The 18,404-nt window shown below is 41.0% G+C and overlaps 1 protein-coding gene across 3 annotated transcripts in view; it reads left to right on the forward strand.

The window, feature by feature from the left end:
* The window catches only part of LOC121900995 (adenylate cyclase type 1-like), a 59,342-nt gene that overhangs the window by 10,822 nt on the left and 30,116 nt on the right, over window positions 1-18,404 (forward strand). For all 3 annotated transcript variants that reach the window (XM_042417601.1, XM_042417599.1, XM_042417600.1), the window contains exons 4-7: window positions 2,978-3,089; window positions 9,053-9,180; window positions 15,071-15,229; window positions 17,221-17,362. In XM_042417601.1, the coding sequence (XP_042273535.1) occupies window positions 2,978-3,089; window positions 9,053-9,180; window positions 15,071-15,229; window positions 17,221-17,362 (541 nt within the window). The remainder of the gene's footprint in view (window positions 1-2,977; window positions 3,090-9,052; window positions 9,181-15,070; window positions 15,230-17,220; window positions 17,363-18,404) is intronic.

Here is an 18,404-nt window from a genome sequence, read left to right on the forward strand (position 1 = left end):
TTGCAGGCCCAAATTAGTCCATTGACAGAAATCACCTATGAACTATTTTGCTAATATGGCACTTATTTACGTCATTTATTAAGTAAAAACATTTGCAGGTTTGCAATAGAAAGAACTTGCTGCTTCATCCCAGTTGCATATAATTGTTAGTTGAATGTCTTCTGGTTTTTGAGTGTTTGTTTGTTACATAACAAAAAAGCAATTTGACAACATTCCCTTAGGTCCTGAGAACTTGCGATGGGCACTTTTCCCACATTTAATAGTATAAACAGCTAATCAATTAGATCATTAGATGAAAAAAAATAAATTAGAGATGAATCAATAATGAAAATATCATTAGTTGCAGGCATGTCCTTGTGAATTTTATCAGCCCCTTCAGCAGCCACCTCTCTTGAACTTGTAATAAAGAAAATATTACAGAGCATGAGAGCCTGGCCTGACTTTGAGCTGATTACATTTCAACGAGGCAGTAAAGAGAATAGGAGAGCTGTATCAGTGCTACTGAGTGTGGGAGTGGAGGGCTAGGTAGCATGTCAACAGCACTCCTGTCAAGAGACAATCCTCTCCTCTCTCTCTCTCTCTGTCTGTCTGTCTGTCTGCTTGGCTCCCACACTCACCCACAGCTCTGGAACATCACCGCCGATCACCAGCCTCACTGCCGCGCTGGCACCCGGCCAAACATCATGCTGCTGCACCCAGCGAGCGAGCTTCCTCCCGTCTCCAGGGAGCTGCTACACATGCTCACATAAACACATGATGGGAGAAAAAAAAACAAAAAAAACCAAAACATCAGCTTTATGTTGCCGAGCAAGGGGCGTGACATCTCCCTGATCTGGCCCTCGTTTGATGTGGCCCCAAGAACGTTTGATCACACACCTATTTAGCTCAGCCACCGCTCTGCTCTCCCCCTCGCCTCCTTTCTCCCCCCCCCCCCCCCCCCCCCTGCCCTCCTCTCGCCTTCTCCTCCTCACCCACCGCACACAAGCACGACCTGCAGCACCACAGTGCCATTCAAAGACAAATCACACAACAGAGCTCTTCTGTCGAGCAGCAGTCGTGATCCCGGCTTTGCATACATCAGGCTCCCGAGCAACTATACTGTGCTGCCAAAAAGAACACAGCAGCTCAGTCACGATGCAGAGCGAGGCCTTCCTCATGCAACTAGGGCTCAGTAACGAACCTCAACACTTTGTGGGTACCGACCCAAACTGTCAAGAATGGAAACCTATAGTTGAATGTTCAGATTCATAATAATGTTCACTCAATCAACGATCAGATGATTTATATCACAATTTTGCCAATTTTAGACTGTTCTATGAAGGTAAATTTCTAGTACGGCTGTGTGTGTTGAGACAGCATTGCACTCCTACAACATTAAACCTGGTGCCTACATTACCCACAATGCAACTTGACTGCCAATAGTTCTCTAGTAGTGGCTAATGTAGCCTTGAGCTGCTAGCCTCAAGCAGAGTTCATCATACTAACTTAAAAGCAACTACAGTAGCTCTAAACTGCAATACCAAGACCGATGCTGCTCCTTCATTTCAGTGTCTTCTACATGGATCGATGTTTCTCATCTTAAGCCTCAATCTTTTTGCGTGATATCAGTTGTAGATTTAGGTTTAAACGTGTTGTGTTTCAAGTCACTGCAGTTTTTTTTCTGTATTAAAGCAAGACCGTCTTTCTCTGACCTTAACCAAGCACTGCCAGTGCCTAAACATAACCATAAACAGTTTGATATTGCTGTTACTGCCAGCAGATATTGTACTGCAAAAACGTCGTCTCTGAGCATTTCACTCATATGTTCAGTATCAACATTTTTGCAACTTGCCAAATACATTAATGAACATTTTCTCATTATGTTGAGAGATAACATAATCCAGCCAGTGTTACCTTTCTAGCAAAACATATTTGCTGTTATAATTTAGTCATGTATTGATGTAATTTCTGGGAGTCAGGGTTGCATCCACAGACTATGTTTTCAACCAACTCATGGAAGTAACATTAGCTTAATAAAAATCCTCTGTCTGAAATCAATAACCCATCGTTTCAAAGATTACTAAAGAATTTGGAGAGGTAAATCTGCTACAAGGAAGGAGCATGATGTTGTTATTAGCACCATAAAAGCTTGTAGGGAGGAAGTGGGGAAATGCTGAACTATTCCTTTATAGTTAGTGGCTCCGAGTGTCATCGTAACACCAATAATAACACTGCTGGCATTAGCACTGGGACACCAGTTCACTCAACCGTGATCTCATTTGTCGCAATTATACCAAGATAACAGAATAATTTTTACAATGATGTATTCATGTTTATAAATGCTACTGACAGCACTTTTAATTAAACAAGTTTGAGATGAGGCTGGAATGAGAAATTCTGAGGAGCAACTTTCAACATGAACAAACATGTTAATGAAGTATTTACTCATGATAAGATGGTCGAAAAAGCACTGATTTAGTACCAGTACAGAAACTCAGGTATCATATCAGAACTATGATAAAAAAATATATATATTATCCAGTTCTACACACAGTTTCAGCTCTGAGTCTCTGTTGGGAGCAGTAATTTTTTTTCCTGAGTGGGAGTCAATAAGATCCATAGCACCTTGTTTTGTTGCCATCTGGCCTGCCTCTAAGCAAATGAATGAGGGGCTAAGTAGCTTTCAACACCTTCCTCAACCTCACTACACCAGCTAGCAAGCAGCAGGCAATTTAGCTCTGTAATTGATTTAGTAGTTGGCCTAAAAGACCCTTTCACTTATCAGGGATTGGATTATGATACTTGCCGCTTGCTTCACATTTGAGACACCATTAGCCAATTTCTTTGCACCGGAGTGATCTGTGGGTATTTTGTGTCAGCGAGAGGAGGAATATACTGTTCTGTGCGGTTTAGAGAATCAAGATCAGCTGTCACGACAGGTTGATCTCTTCATGTAAGATTATAATCTCTCTCTTTCTCTTTTTCTCTCTCCCAACAGCATCCTGTTTGCAGACATCGTGGGTTTCACCAGCTTGGCATCTCAGTGTACCGCTCAGGAACTCGTCAAGCTGCTCAACGAACTCTTTGGGAAGTTTGATGAACTGGCAACAGTGAGTGCACACCTTGTATCTCCTCACTGCTAACCCTCAGGTCCATTGCCGTATAATGAAAATGATAAAATTAATAAATGGTCCACATACTTTTACCAACATGTAAAGGGATCTTCCATAATTGATATGTGATTATTTATACACATACTCAGGTTGCATGAAATATCCTAAAATTATCATGTCTCACCTCAATAGGCACAATATATCAGACTGTTCATACTATAGTCTCAGATATTTTCATACTTTTATTCCTTAGCAGAAAAAGCTGTGAACCCAACATTGACTACAATCTTTTCAAAGTTGACATGGTGTTAGTGTTAGCAAACTGTTGCCTATTGACACATAAAGCAGAAATGGAGCAGTGTTCTTTAGCTGCTAAATGGTCCAGCATGTTCACCAGCTAGTCGCTAACTGTGTCTGTTCGATGCTGAGCAGGTAGTGCAGGTAGAGCTTTTTCCACTGGATGAGAGTGAACCAAAACAGTAAAGTTGAGGAGTGGATAACCAAAACAATTAGCTGAAAAATGCTAAAACGCTCTGTAGAGCAGAGGGGAACTGCAGAGCCGGGTGATAATTCTCTGTAGGTTCATCACCACGAGGACATCTTTCACATTACACATAGTCATTTAACTTATTGTTGCTATTAAAATATTCATTATAGCAGCTTTAAACCTGCATGAACTGATTTGGCCACTTGTTTTCAGTGGAAGTAGTGAACACAACTCTGACATATCATTAGCTTTTAAGTTGATATGTTGAACTAGTTAGCAAACAGTTACTTATTTCCAGGTACGGAGCAACATTATCATTCATTTGGAGTCGTGTTTCTGTCCATGTGGTGAATGTAAGTCCAATATTCACTCTCTACCAACTCCTGAGGGAAATATCTGGCTCTTTAGCTGCTAAATGCTCCACTATGTTCACCAGCTAGTCTACAGCTAACTGTGTCTGTTTGCTGTTTGGTGCTGAGCAGGTCGTGTCCAGTGGGTTAGGGTTAGGTTAGATAATGTTTCCAAATTATCCTAAACTTTGGCATCACTGTAATCTCTTGTTACTTATCAGTAAATAAAAGCACTGATATATCTTTGAGAAGCTAAAATAAGCCAATAATATTGGCCATGCGGCTGTAGTGGTTCTTTTTCGGTTCCAGTTTCAATGAGATAAGGGCACATGATGGCGGCACTTACAGAGAAACATCAATAAATGTTATGATATGATATGATTATAGCTCTTGTTAGTGGTGAAATAATGTCACTGAGCCATCACAGTGAGCCTACAGTGAGGGGGAGGCACGCTGGCTGCGAGTGTCTCCAAAACAGTTGGTGAGCTCCTATTTTAGCCCGTTGTTCCTCTGCAACACTAAAAGGCTCCAAGAAAACGAGATGTATTATTTAGTCCTGGAGCTCATTTATTATGCCAAACTGTATATTGATCCAACAGTGAAAGTAAAGCTGGACAGGCTGACTGACGTGGAGGAGGAGGAGGAGGAGGAGGAGGAGGAGGAAATGAAGGTCATGAAGAAGGAGAAGGAACTGGAAGGGTGAGAGAGGAAGAGATGAGTGACAGAGGGGAGATAAGGGCTGAGGAGGTGGAGTGTTTCTGTGTGTATGTGTGTGAGCACTGTTGGGACTATTGCACTTGATAAAGAGAGAGTGTATGGTGGCATACACTGTACATCAGTAAGCCTGTGTAGCGTTGTTCTCTGGGAAAGAAGATTAGGTGAGTGATAGGTTATCTGCCGCCAGGCTACTGTAATCATATTAATACTGCATGAGCCACACACACACACACACAGACACGCACACACATGGCAAACAGAGGATAGAGGAGTTACCCACTCGGTGCAGCTGTGGGAAATAGTAGTTGACAAAATAATCCTAAAGCTGGAGTGTGGGACTTTTGTCTCCCCCTTCTGGCGGTGAGAGTAATTACAAAAACACTGTCAACATGTGCTGACGTCATAGACTCTGCTGTAGCCTACTCTGTCGCTACCGTTGCGGCTGTAAAATGGCAGATAAGTTGTTTTGAGTGTCACATAACCGCTGCGAAATGACTCGTTTCACTAGCAGAATTAGATCCATTCAGTCCGATAACATTTGGAGAGTCTAGAAGAGCTGCACAATTAAATTATTTCATCCTCATTCAAATTAGCAGAAAGCTAACAGGAAGTTAGCTGCTATAGAGCATGTGTAGTATGCATTGATCTGGTCAGCGTGGGAATGTCAGACCCAACACCTGATTAAAAACTCTACTTACCTGGCAGTGATAGGCTTAATCAGCATTGTGTGAACTTGTTTGGCAAGGGTTTGAATATAACAGACTTTCATTTATATGTAAAAGTTCTGCGCTGCAGGTTTAACTCAAGGTCCACTTACCAGCTCTGGCTTTCAACTGCATCTCTCAGTCCTTATCAGCAACAGTATCAGTGACTGATACTTTAGCTAAATGTCTGCATAGCCTGCGAGGGTCTGTGTGACATAAATTTTGTAATCTACCATGTCCATGACGTTCCATGTGGACGTCAGTGTGGAGCCCAAAATGTATGACTGTGCAGACTGTGTGTGTAGATCATATGACCTAGCAAACATAAGAACACATTCACACATGCAGACACCAAGTATAGTAAACAGACCTCTGTCTCTGTGGATCTTGAGATAATATTTTTTTGTAAAACTCTAGAGCATCCCAAAAACTTGACCATCACCAATCCAGAGAATTATGACCACCTCTGCAGCTTTACTGAACCTTTTTGCCTCTTTTAGCTTATTGTTTTGGTTTTATGCTACATTGTTGTGTTGCCAGCAACAGCAGGCAGCTATTTCCAGCAAACAAGCTCTGATAAACCAACTGTGCACTACCTTCCCAGCACCAAACAGCAGACAGACAAATTAATGACTATCTGGTTAAGAAAGTGGAGCATCTAGCAGATAAAGAGACAGATATGTCTCCCAGGAGTTGGTGGAGACCAAACTAGAGCTAAAAGAAGAGTGAATATCGGACTTACATTCATCAGATGGACACAAACAAATAATTGACACCTGGTAAACAGGAAGTTTATCAGGCTAACATGTTCACCATACCAACTTTATAGGGCAATTGTATGTTAGAGGTGTGTCTTTGTCAGTATGTTATGGCCAGAAAAACTATTATACAGTAAAAGTAGTTATGCAGAGATTTACTTTTTTTTCTTTTTGGACCTGTTGTTTATGAGTGTTTTCTTTGCTTGCTTACTTACTGCTTTACTTCTTTACAATTTTGAGGTAATTTATGTCAAATTTAGTTTATAAGTGCATTTGCGCCCTTTTATCTCTAAAGGTCTTCCTCTTAAAAATTTGAATCATTATGTAATGCGTTTAATGACTTTTAATGATTACACATGTATTGCGTAATCATCAAAAAGAGCTCACCGAGAGCACTCCAGTTACACCAGTTACTCAATTATACCCAGAATGTCATTCACACCACATTCACACTCAACTCTTCATATGCATATGTGATATGCTTGACCTCTTCTTCTACCATGGCTAAGTGATCTCTTCAGACAGTTTACTCTTGTTTTCCACATACACACACACATGCACACACACACACACACACACATACAAAAGTCACATGATCAGCAGGATTATCCCTCTTGAGTTCATTCTGCATCTCAGCAATCAGTCATGGCTTAACGCTGGGCGAGAGACAGAGGGAGAGAAAGTGCAAGATACAAGGTGATATGTGGCTTGCTATCAGTGCTCCAGCGCTCAGTAAGCCATTATATGGAAATCTTGTGATGAGGATATATATTGTGTGCGTGCGTGCATGTGAGTGTGTGTGTCTAGCTGCAGCTGCATCCTAATTGAGATTTATACCCTGTCGTGTAAGCGAGGGAGAAATTCACTTTCAAATCGGCTCTGTCACAGCTGCTGAGCCTGTCTGACTGCTGTATGCTACCCAACACATTTATTCCCTGGAGGTTCAACCTAAACTTACCCATAACACACACCTAACCCTAACCTTCACCTAACCAAAACTGAAGCCTAATTGGGGGTGCTGTAAATAGACAAAACGTCCCCGATTGGATGGTGAAAAATCCCAAGTTTGTCACCAAAAGCAAACACAGATACCTTTCTTTTGAGACATGGCTTGCTGTCAGTTGGTAATTTCTTTCCCTCTCTCTCTCTCATTTATGTTCACACACACACACACACACACACACACACACACACACACACACACTCTGTTTCTGTTCCTTGTGCTGGGATAATCATCCACGTTCTGAATTCTCATATCCTCCCACGCCAGAATCTTTCTGCTCCCGTGAGCAGAAAACCAGAGCACCCCGTCTCCTCTCTTCTCATCTCCGCCTCTTACCCTGCAGTTGTCATGCATCCTCTGTATATATATATATGTGTGTGTGTTTGTGCGTGTGCATGTGTGTGTTTGTCACTCAGAGGGTGCCTGCAGGCTAAGCTTTGTAGGGTCCACCATTACAAGTTTCTGATGACTACGTGTGATGTACTGCCAAATGGGAACCCTGTGTGTGCAAGTAAACCCAACTACCTGTATAGCATGTTTGCATGTGACCAATCTGCTGTTTGCGCTGCTGTTTCTGCAGGTATGTTTGTGTTTTTTGTGTCCATATGTTGTCAAGGTGTGCGCATATTTGTGTTTGTGTCATCGTCGCCGAGTTTGTGCATAACGTGCACTGTGACAAATAGCTGATCTGTCTGGGAATGTGTGGGTGGGATTCTACTTCAAGAGCATGTCGGAGCAATTAGAGTTGGCCTCAACTACAAAAACACATATGGATGCACGAGCACACACATCTGATTTACATGAGCAGAGATGAAGATGCACCTTCCGTGCTGTTTCCGTACAGTCAAATCAAACATGTGACAGGATTGAAAGTACAATTGTTCCTCATGTAAAGTGTGAGTAACTTTCAGGAATGTAGAAAGATGTGTCATTAATTAGTTCCTACATTCTCAGCGTGTTCACGGGACTCTTCTGAACTTTTGCTTCTTTACAAAGAGACATCAAGTTTTTTTTTTTTATCAGCATAAGAATAAGTTTAAGAATAGTAATGGTGCTGTCATAATTATGAACTTGAGAGGCGATTAAAGTTTATTAAAATTTTAAAGCATCCAAGTTTCCGGGTGCCTTTTGGGAACATTTTGAGAAAAAAGTTAGACAGTTATGAGCATCATAAAGTCATAATTTAAAGATTAAAGTCATAATATCTTGAGAAAAAGTTGTAGTATTATGCTAATAAAGTTGCAGCATTATGAGATCATATGAGAGCCATCTATCTCATCTCAGTTTTTTTCAGCAGTGAATGATGAGCATTCATGTCCAAATTATGTCTTGTTTTTACATGAATAAACTTTATAAACACACTGTAAAGTCTAACTTTATACATATCGAGTGACCAATCATACATTAGCATGTGTCCTACAATGTGAAAATAACACACAAGGTCATTGATTTGCATTGTGGCGTTTCCTCTGCTGACTCTGAGTCCGTTATTTTCTATATTAGGACACGTGTAGGTGCGTTATCTCGCTCGCCACTTATCACAAAAGTCCAAAAAGATAAGCAGTGATCAAACTGCCATCCATTCGTTTTCAGTAACCCGTAGTTGTGCTTGTTTCAGACTTAACTGGAGCAGAGGTATTGTTGCTATGGTTACGTGCATACACAATATTATAATCAGAGGGTGAGGGTTAAATTGGTAAAATTATTATTTATGATATGTGTAGTAATGGCCAAGTAAGCTCTACAGTGGTCAAAACTTAAATGACGACCCTTTAACTCTACTGTATGACATTAAAAAAAAAAAGAAAAGGGTGCCACTCCGCCTCACTTATTGTCTTGGTAACCAATGGAAACACATTTATCTAGTTTGTCAGAGGTTAATAATCTGGTGGACCAGGTTGATTCAGATATTCATCTGTGTATTTCTCTCTGTGTCTGTAGGAGAATCACTGCAGGAGAATAAAGATCCTGGGGGACTGTTACTACTGCGTGTCAGGATTGACCCAACCCAAGGCGGACCACGCCCACTGCTGCGTGGAGATGGGCCTGGACATGATTGACACGATCGCGTGAGTCATACACACACACCTACACCTTCTCTATAACATGCATCTGGGAATTAAAAAGGATATGGCTGGCGATTTTCTATATTTTGGACATATTGTCAACAAATCTTATGTGCAGAGTCAAACCAACAATGAACTGATCTACTTAGAAGTATTGTGTGTGGATCCAAAGCCTGATATATCTTATTCGTCTGTGCTGTAGACCTCCTTTGTTGTCCCGAAACAATTAAAACCATATTAATGAGCCACCTGGTTGCACTGGGTGACATGTTCCTTTGCCACGAAGACAATGGTAACGGAAGTCTGTTTAGAAATGGCTCCAAAGACTAATAACAGTGATCACGTTTTCAGTCTTCAGAGAGTAGTTCTGTGTAAGGCGGACACTACTGAGCATGTGCAGGAATGCAGTTCTGTTTACAGTGCTTTGCTAGCTGGTTGTGCTACATATCACAACCTAAGTTCTTTGAGAAACTTGCAATGTAGTAGAAAGTCATCAAATATGTTTCCATCCTCAGTGTTTAAGAGAGATTGGGAATAGCTTGAACAAAATTAAGCCTTCCTTAGTCATGTGACACATTGTCGCTGCTCCTCCCAGCTTCCTCTGTTCTTTCGCTGTCACAGTGCTGACAGCCAAACATCTAGGTTTGCTCAACATTAATGCAACATCCAATTTAGCAGCAAGTACTTTAATGTTTTTTGTTCGGAAACAATTAAGCGATGTGAGAAGTATGCATGTGAGTGTTAGTTTTTACAACATGTAGATTCTTCAAACTGAGACATGTTCAATTTGTCATCAATAAGACACTCGGTGGCTCACATGCATACTCCCCACCCCTCCCCCTACTAGCATGTTGACACACACACACACATACACAGACAGCCTTTACCTCATTTCCTTGTGTGAACACTCGCCTGTCATGTTCTTTTCCTGCTGCTCTGTCGGAGTGGATGGATGCTGCTGTAGGAGCCCTTTATCTCAGAGGACAGGTGCTGCCGTATACACTCATCCCTCTGTGTGTGTGTGTGTGTGTGTGACATCCCTCCTTCAGCCTGATGGGCAGACCACATTTTATTATCCTCCACCTTGTAAACACACACACAAACACACACTTTGTCAACACTCCACCTCTCTACAGTTGTATGCAAAAGTTTGGGCTCCCCTTGACAAATAACATATTTTGGTGATTTTTTTTAATTGAAAATATGTAAACACAGTCTCTCTATGATATGGAACATAAAACACAAAATTTTCAGTGAATATTAATGCATAGTAACTAAAATATCATTGTGGAATGTGCAAAAGTTTGGGCACCCTAAGAGTTCCAAAGTCTCAGTCTCTTTTTACAAGGTCTCAGACCTTAATCAGCTCGTTAGGCCTGAGGCATGTTAACAATTATCATTAGGAAATGTCAGCTGGTGCAAATTTCAAAGCTTTACAAATACCCTGAATCTTCGAACCTTCTTAGAACACTCGGCAACCATGGGTTCCTCTAAGCAGCTGTGTAAGACTCTGAAAACGAAAGTTATTGATGCCCACAATGCAGGGGAAGGCTACAAGAAGACAGCAAAGCGTTGTCAGCTTACAGTTTCCACAGTGTGAAATGTAATTAAGAGATGGCAGTTTAGGGGAACTGTGGAGGTCAAGATGAGATCTGGAAGATCAAGAGAACTCTCAGAGAGAAACTGCTCATATGCTGGGCAGAAAGGCAAATAAAAAAAACCCCATTTGAATGCAAAACCCTGCAGGATAATTTAGCAGACTCAGGAGTGGTGGTGCAGAGATGCTCGCACAAACAAGTCAGTAGAAGAAAACCTTACCTATGTCCTCAAAATAAAATCCAGTGTCAGAAGTATGCAACAGAACATCTATAGAAGCCTGATGCGTTTTGGACTGATGGCGTTAAAATAAAAAACTCTTTGGCTGCAGTCAGCAAAGGTGCATTCGGAGAAACAAGACTAGGTCAAAACATAACATATGGCTGGACTGTGTATCGTCAATGTGTGAAATTGTGGCCAATTTGTTACAGGTATAGTCAGTGGTAGTGTCTATGATGTGAATGCCTGGATATAAAATGTTCATTGGCAATTTTCTGTCATGGTCTCATAGTATTTGTTGTTAAAGTGTACTGAAGTAGCATATCACTAACTAAAAAAAAGGTTATAAATGCAGTTGCAAGAACAATTTCCACTCATATCTTGGGATGTTTGATTTGAAAGACGACTTATTTTGATTTTGATTATCTTCTAATTATCTGTTAACTCCTCCTGCTCTTTCATCTGCTTCTGCGGATGTCTGTATAACATATGGTCTCATCCATATGTTTACATGTGACTAGCATGCTAGGCTAACAGCCGTGTGACTTTATATCTGCACCATGATGTCTTCCAGACACACAAACACTGTAAACATACCTGTCACCTGCCCTGCACAATGCTGTTATACTGGAGACAGTGCAGCTACACCTTATTTTTATGCAGTCTATGGGCTACACACAGCACGGCACGGCTATGCTAACGATGCTAGCAATGCTAACTAGCTGCTATCCGCTGTGCAGGCTGGTAAAATGGATCGCTCCGGTCGGTAAATGTGTGTTTGTAAAACTTATTTTGGGACAGCGCTCATGGCTCCGCTGTAAATGCCCACTGAGGACATAAAGAGCAACAGCCAATGGGGAACCTCCAACACTGGGCTGGCCAACTAATGGTGTAACTTCATCACTCAGTCAATGAGTCAGCGAAGGACAGACGTTTGCAGGTTATAGGGCTGGTCTGTGACTGGTCCAACCAAAAAAGGAGCAGAATTTCATGAAAAGAACACCTTGCCAGCTGTTAAGCATGGGGGTGGATCTATGATGCTTTGGGGTTGTGTTGCAGCCAGTGGCACAGGAAACAGTACATGGGTGGAGGGAAGAATGGATTCCACTAAATACCAGCAAATTCTGGAAGCAAACATCACACCGTCTGTAAAAAAGCTGAAGCTGAAAAGACAAAGGCTTCTACAACAGGATAATTATCCTAAAAATACCTCAAAATCCACTATAGACTACCTCAAGAGATGCAAGCTGAAGGTTTTGGAATGCCCTTCACAGTCCCCTGACTTGGACATAATTGAAAATCTGTGGGTAGATCTTAAAACAGCTGTGCACAAGAATATTGCAGAACTAGAAGCCTTTTGCAAGAAAGAATGGGAGAAAATCCCAAATGCAAGAATTGAAAGACTTTTAGCTGGCTACATAAAGTGTTTGCAAACTGTGATATCTGCCAGAGGGGGTGTTAAGATAATCCTTTATTAGTCCCAGAGCTGGGAAATTTGCAGTGTTACAGCAGTGGAGGTGATACCGCAATGACAAGAAGCATCAGTAAAAAAAAGCAAGATATAATAACTAAACAGTGAAAAAGCAAAATATAATAAATAAGTAAACAGTAAAAAAGGGTCTTCAGTAACCAGGTGTGATGTCAGTGCCTCCGGCTTGTAGCTGTCGAGGTCCTTGGGGGTGCGGGGTCTTTGGCTCTGGTACCATGCAGGATGTTTTCCACAACTGTGGCACTCTTTCCTCAACTGGTTTGTTGTTGGGGACAGATTGAGGCAGGGGGGCTGTGTGCTGGAGGTTTTGGGAGGGAGGGTTGGAAGTGGGGGAAGTGGTGGTTCAGTATACAGGGGTTACAGCAGGGAGGACTGTACAGGGGGGAAAGGCAGATGACTGATCAAATCTATTGAAGAATAAGCTCAGATCATTCACAAACTTTCGGTCCCCCACAGGCTAGGAGTTGGGTTCCTTGTAGCTAGAGATGGTTTTAAGGCCCCTCCAGACTCTGCTGACGTTGTTCAGCTGCAACTGATCCTCCATCTTCCTCCTGTAGCTGTTTTGATCCTCCTCCTCATCTCTCTCTGCACATTCTTCAGCTCAGCCTTATTTCCAGACCTAAAGGCCCTCTTTTTTCCCTTTGAGAAGAGCCTTTATGTCAGGAGTAATCCGGGGTTTGCTGTTGGAAAAACACCGTACAATCCTGGTGGGTAAGGCATCCTCCACACAGAAGTTGATATAGTCCGTTATACAGTGTGTGAGAATATCAATGTCCTCCCCATGAGTGTCACAAAAACTTACAACCACATAGTTGAATGAAAACAGTCCTTCAAAGCCTCATCAGCCATTTTTTCACTATGCGAGTGACAGCTGGCTGCCTGTGTACAAGAGGTTTGTACACAGGTAGGAGGTTTACCAGGTTGTGATCCGATCTCCCCAGGGGAGGGAGAGGTGACTTATATATGCTTTCTAGGTGATGGCATAAAATAAATCCAATATGTTATTGTGTCTGGTGTGGCGTGCAACATATTGAGTGAATGTGGGCAGAGTAGAGGACAGAGAAGCATGATTAAAGTCACCAGAAATAAGAGGGAAACAGGGCATTCGGATGCTGTGTCTGCAGCTTGCTAACAGCTCAGTGTCCTTACTGCAGAGATGTTCTTTAATAGTGATGCGCCCAGAGTTACATCATCTATCATTAACAGATACTGCCAGTCCTCCTCCCTTCCTCTTATTTGTGTCTGGAGTTAGTGGGGTTAGCCATGTCTCTGTAAAAAGCATAATGCTACACTCCCAGTATTCCCTCTTGTGCCTGGTCAGCACCGCTAACTTGTCCATATTATTGGGGAGAGATCTCACATTTCCCATGATGACTGAGGGGACGATAGGTTTGTAACGTCTCCTCCTGCTCAGCCCCGACATGGATGGATCATCGGGTCTCTCACTATGTACTGACTATGTAGAGTGCCCAAACTTTTGCACATACTACAATGATGTTTTTATTTATTTTTTGGTCAATTTATTACAGAAAAAGTAACTATGCATTAATGTTTGCTAAAAATATTGTGGTTGATAGTCCATATCCTAGAGAGGTTGTGTTTACATGTTTTCAACAAGTCACCAAAATATGTTATTTGTCACGGGGTGCCCAAACTTTTGCATACAACTCTATCTATTTCCTTCCTCTGCTCTGTCCATGACTCTCTCTCTCTCTCGTCTGGTTGACCTCTCGCTGTTGATGAGGAGCTTTGTGTAGTGATTCACTGGAGAGGCTTTGGAAAGTCCTACTTTATCTCCTGCACACCACAACACAAGGAAGTGAAGACGGTCTGGTCATCTACAAGTATAAATGTACACGTGGAAGACTCAAGGTGCTTAGGCAGGATGTTTTTGTTTTTCTGATGATGATTTGTGACATCACAACTAGTTTGGAAGCCGATCGCGGTCCAGTATGCAACTTAAACAAATGTGATGTGGAAACATGAAGCCTCCAGTGCACAAACACTGAGAATGGACTTAACAGTGAAAAAGGGGTCATCTTGTGTCCAACAGTTAGACTTATGACATTAAAAATATTTGCATATAGATTCTGGATTTTCAATGAGGGAGAAGGAGGAGATGATGTTTTTTAAGGATTGAACTTTCTTTTTGTATGTATACAAATTATTATTCAAATCAGAGTATTTTTATATATCTTAAAACATGTCTAGAGGGATTACCAAAGTCAGTATGATTCATCCTCTGGCGATCATGAATGCAAACTTTCATGGCAATCCATCTAATAGTTGTTGAGATATTTTAGTCTGGACCAAAGCGGTGGACCAACCGACTAACCGACCGACACTGACATCCCTAGAGCCATGCAAATTCTTGGATGCACACCTGGAAGCAGATCAGCACCCTTATACTAATATTGCTCTTTGATCCATGGCCTAACTGTTCACCAAACTTTGTTCAAAACCCAAAACAGGTTTTGTAGATATCCTGCTAACTAACAAACGAACAAAGAAAGACACGGAGGTGAAACATTCTTGGTTTCGTTTCAGCAGTTAGAGATAAATGTTTCACACTCTTCGTTCCCCCTGCAGGTCGGTGGTGGAGGCGACGGAGGTGGATCTGAACATGCGTGTTGGCCTGCACACAGGACGGGTGCTGTGCGGTGTGCTGGGCCTGAGGAAATGGCAGTATGACGTCTGGTCAAACGATGTCACACTGGCAAATGTGATGGAGGCCGGAGGGCTGCCTGGGTCAGTACTGACTGTTACACCCACTAAAACAGGACTGTGAGCGGTCAGAGTACAAATGCAATACACACTTACTCAGAAACACAGTATCCCAGCAACAGAGACAGAATAAGGCCTCATGATGTATGCATCCAAGCATAGAATTAACAGATGGCAAAATGTATTCTTAATGCATTTGTACTGTAGCTACTCTACATGTGTTTTTTTTATAGACAAAGTCCTTATTCAATGTCAATAAGGACATATTTTATATATTTATTACTGATGTAACAAATATAACTAATGAAAGAGCCAAAACCAACAATGAACTTAGCCAAATGACAAGTATGGTCTGTTTTGCCACATCCTGATGTTTCAAAGGTGATTTTTCAAAAGCTATTCAAAACTACAAGGCACATTGGGGGAAATCTCTAATTTAAAGCAAAAATAGAAACTGAGATCTTACAGTTATGACTTAACATATCAATTATAAGAAAATATCTTGTAATTAGGACATCTGTATCTTATAATTCAGAAGATCTGTATCTTTCCTAATTGTGAGCTTGTTGTTTTTTTTTTATAATTATTAGTTACAGACTTCAGAATTATGAGAAGAGTTACACATGATTATTGAAGCTGTCGTAAAGATGTCGTAATTATACGTTTTATCGTTATAATGAGACACAGAGCTTGCAACTATGAGATCTTTTCTCGTAATTATGAGATACAGGAGTCAGAGAGTAACATGCTTCTGTGAAAAAACACATAAAAGGGCAACGCATTTGCATTTGCATGACTTATCTCTTTATCATGATGAACATGGCGAGTGTAGAGCCTGATGGACACTGGATTTTTGACATTTGATATTTGAGTTACAGTCCAATAACGACATACCACATTTTATTACTGTATCACACAACATACACACACATTTCTGATAAGGATCCCTTAAATCTATTTATTTTTAAGAATTGTAAGATATATGCTAAGCAGGACATTTTAAAGTTGGAAAGCGCTTCTGGTTGACAAACGATGTAACACCGACATTGTTTCTAAATTACTTAAAACCTGTGTTTGGCAGTTTTTGGACTGCAGTTTCTTGTTAACTTAGCAGCCAACATGAAGTATAATCTGATAGCAACATATCTGCCGTAAGCGTATCCACAGACTTATCGGCTGAGCTGATTTATCCGTCTAGATTTAGTAGTTTATTCCTCAGGGCTTGTCTTTGTTGTGTTTTCTCTACTGAATACTTGCGGTCATACAGGTCAGTTCAATCAGAGGCCTTTCTTCTTTGAGTGTTGTCAGCTGCATTTTCAAACTCATCATATGGGTTCTGCCCCAGATACTGTGAAAGAAATCTCGGTCAAAATATCAAAGGATTGTAAACGTCCGCCCGACGAGGTACCTTACTTTTCCAGAGATTGCAAACATAGAGTTGTGTCAGAATAAGCAGCACATGCCATGCTCATCATAAAACACCAGTGTACATCAATGAAGTTTAATAGCACAGAGATATAAGCTATACCAGGCTAGCAGGATCAATTCATTGTTGTTTTTGGTCTTTCCATGCACTTTGTTAATAATAGTAGAAAGATAAAATAGTGTTGTTCTTTAATAAGTCACCTTATCTCATATTCGGTCTTGAAAAAGTCCTGTTGAGAAAGAACAGTAACAGCAGCTAAAAATAAGGCAGAACACTGTGTGAAAATAAAGTCACTTAATTCAAGAAAATTCATGTACAGTAACAAGCTGATTTGCATTTAAAACGCAGTGAAATGAGGTCACCTCATTGGCTCAATTTTGTCTTGTTTCAAGTGAAGTAATAAGATTTTAAGACTCGTTACCAGATTAAATGAGTTGTTAGGATGAAAATTTCTTCACTGTGAATAATTTTGAGCAAGCCGATGGGTTATTAGACTGATAAAAATAATGAGAGGGATAATGATTGGAGACCTTAGCGCCTGACTTTATCACTAACTGCTTTTTGTCCTCTGCCCTGCTTGTGCTCACAGCAAGGTGCACATCACAAGGACCACCCTGGAGTGTTTGAATGGAGACTACGAGGTGGAGCCGGGATTCGGCCATGAGAGACATGCTTTCCTTCAGAAACATCACATAGAGACATTTTTCATCGTGCCATCGCACAGACGCAAAGTACGGCGAGACGGTTTCTTTTCAGCGTTTTTTTTTCTCTCTCTCTCATTCTCTCGCCGGCGTACAACTGGAGAGGTGACACATCTGTCAGTGCTGTAATAGTTAATCCTCTGATGCAGAGAGGGAGGCAGGCCATGTGTTAAGCTGGCATACACATGGCTAGTATCACTATCTCACACCAACTGTACATGTGCACAAAGAGCCGAGTACGTGTGCATCTACTCGTTGCATTTTAAATCCTCGGTAAAATACTCTCGTACAGTACTGGCAGGAGCACACACACACACAAATAAGCATGTTTTCTAACATTGCACACTCACATTTACTGTAAAAATCCCGCTCAAGCCTGCTTTATTTCTATGAATGAGATGATTCTCCAAAAAACATTAAAATTCGTGCTCTCATCTTTTAGGGAATGTTATGTCGCCTCCTCCTTTTCCTTCCATCCATCACTATATAATCCAACTTCTCGGGTTTTTATTAGAAGCTGTTGCCAAGAAAAGTAATCTGGAAGATTGTAGCTAAAAAGATGAGTTTTAAGTTTAATTTCAGAACTTTAGAAACATTTTTAGAGAGAATTTAAATATAGGCCCACTTGAATCATATCTGTTAGACTTCAGAGAGTAGAAAGTGTTCAAAACAGCCTGGTTGTAGAGTTTAAAATGCATAATGGACTTTCATTTTGTCACCTTCTGTATTTAGCAACATAAAAAGATCAATGTCCAATCTAAAATAAATGACCAAATGCCCATTAGCTTCAGCTATAGTTTGAGGTAATGCTGACATAGCATGTTGCTATGCTAAACATGGGCTACACATGCTAACATGCTAAACATAACATTACATGATAAATATTATGATGTTAAGTACTAAAAACTGTAAAATACTAATGTTAGCATGGTAACAAGCGAACATGCTAAATGTTAACTCCACACTATACATTATCATTATAATATACTAAAGGCCACATGCTAAACATTGGCTTTTTAACTGTGTTTTAAAGAGTTGGTACACTGACATGCTACTTCATTTCCATGAAGAT

This window comes from Thunnus maccoyii, chromosome 7, assembly GCF_910596095.1.
Source record: "Thunnus maccoyii chromosome 7, fThuMac1.1, whole genome shotgun sequence".
Taxonomy (NCBI): Eukaryota; Metazoa; Chordata; class Actinopteri; order Scombriformes; family Scombridae; genus Thunnus; species Thunnus maccoyii.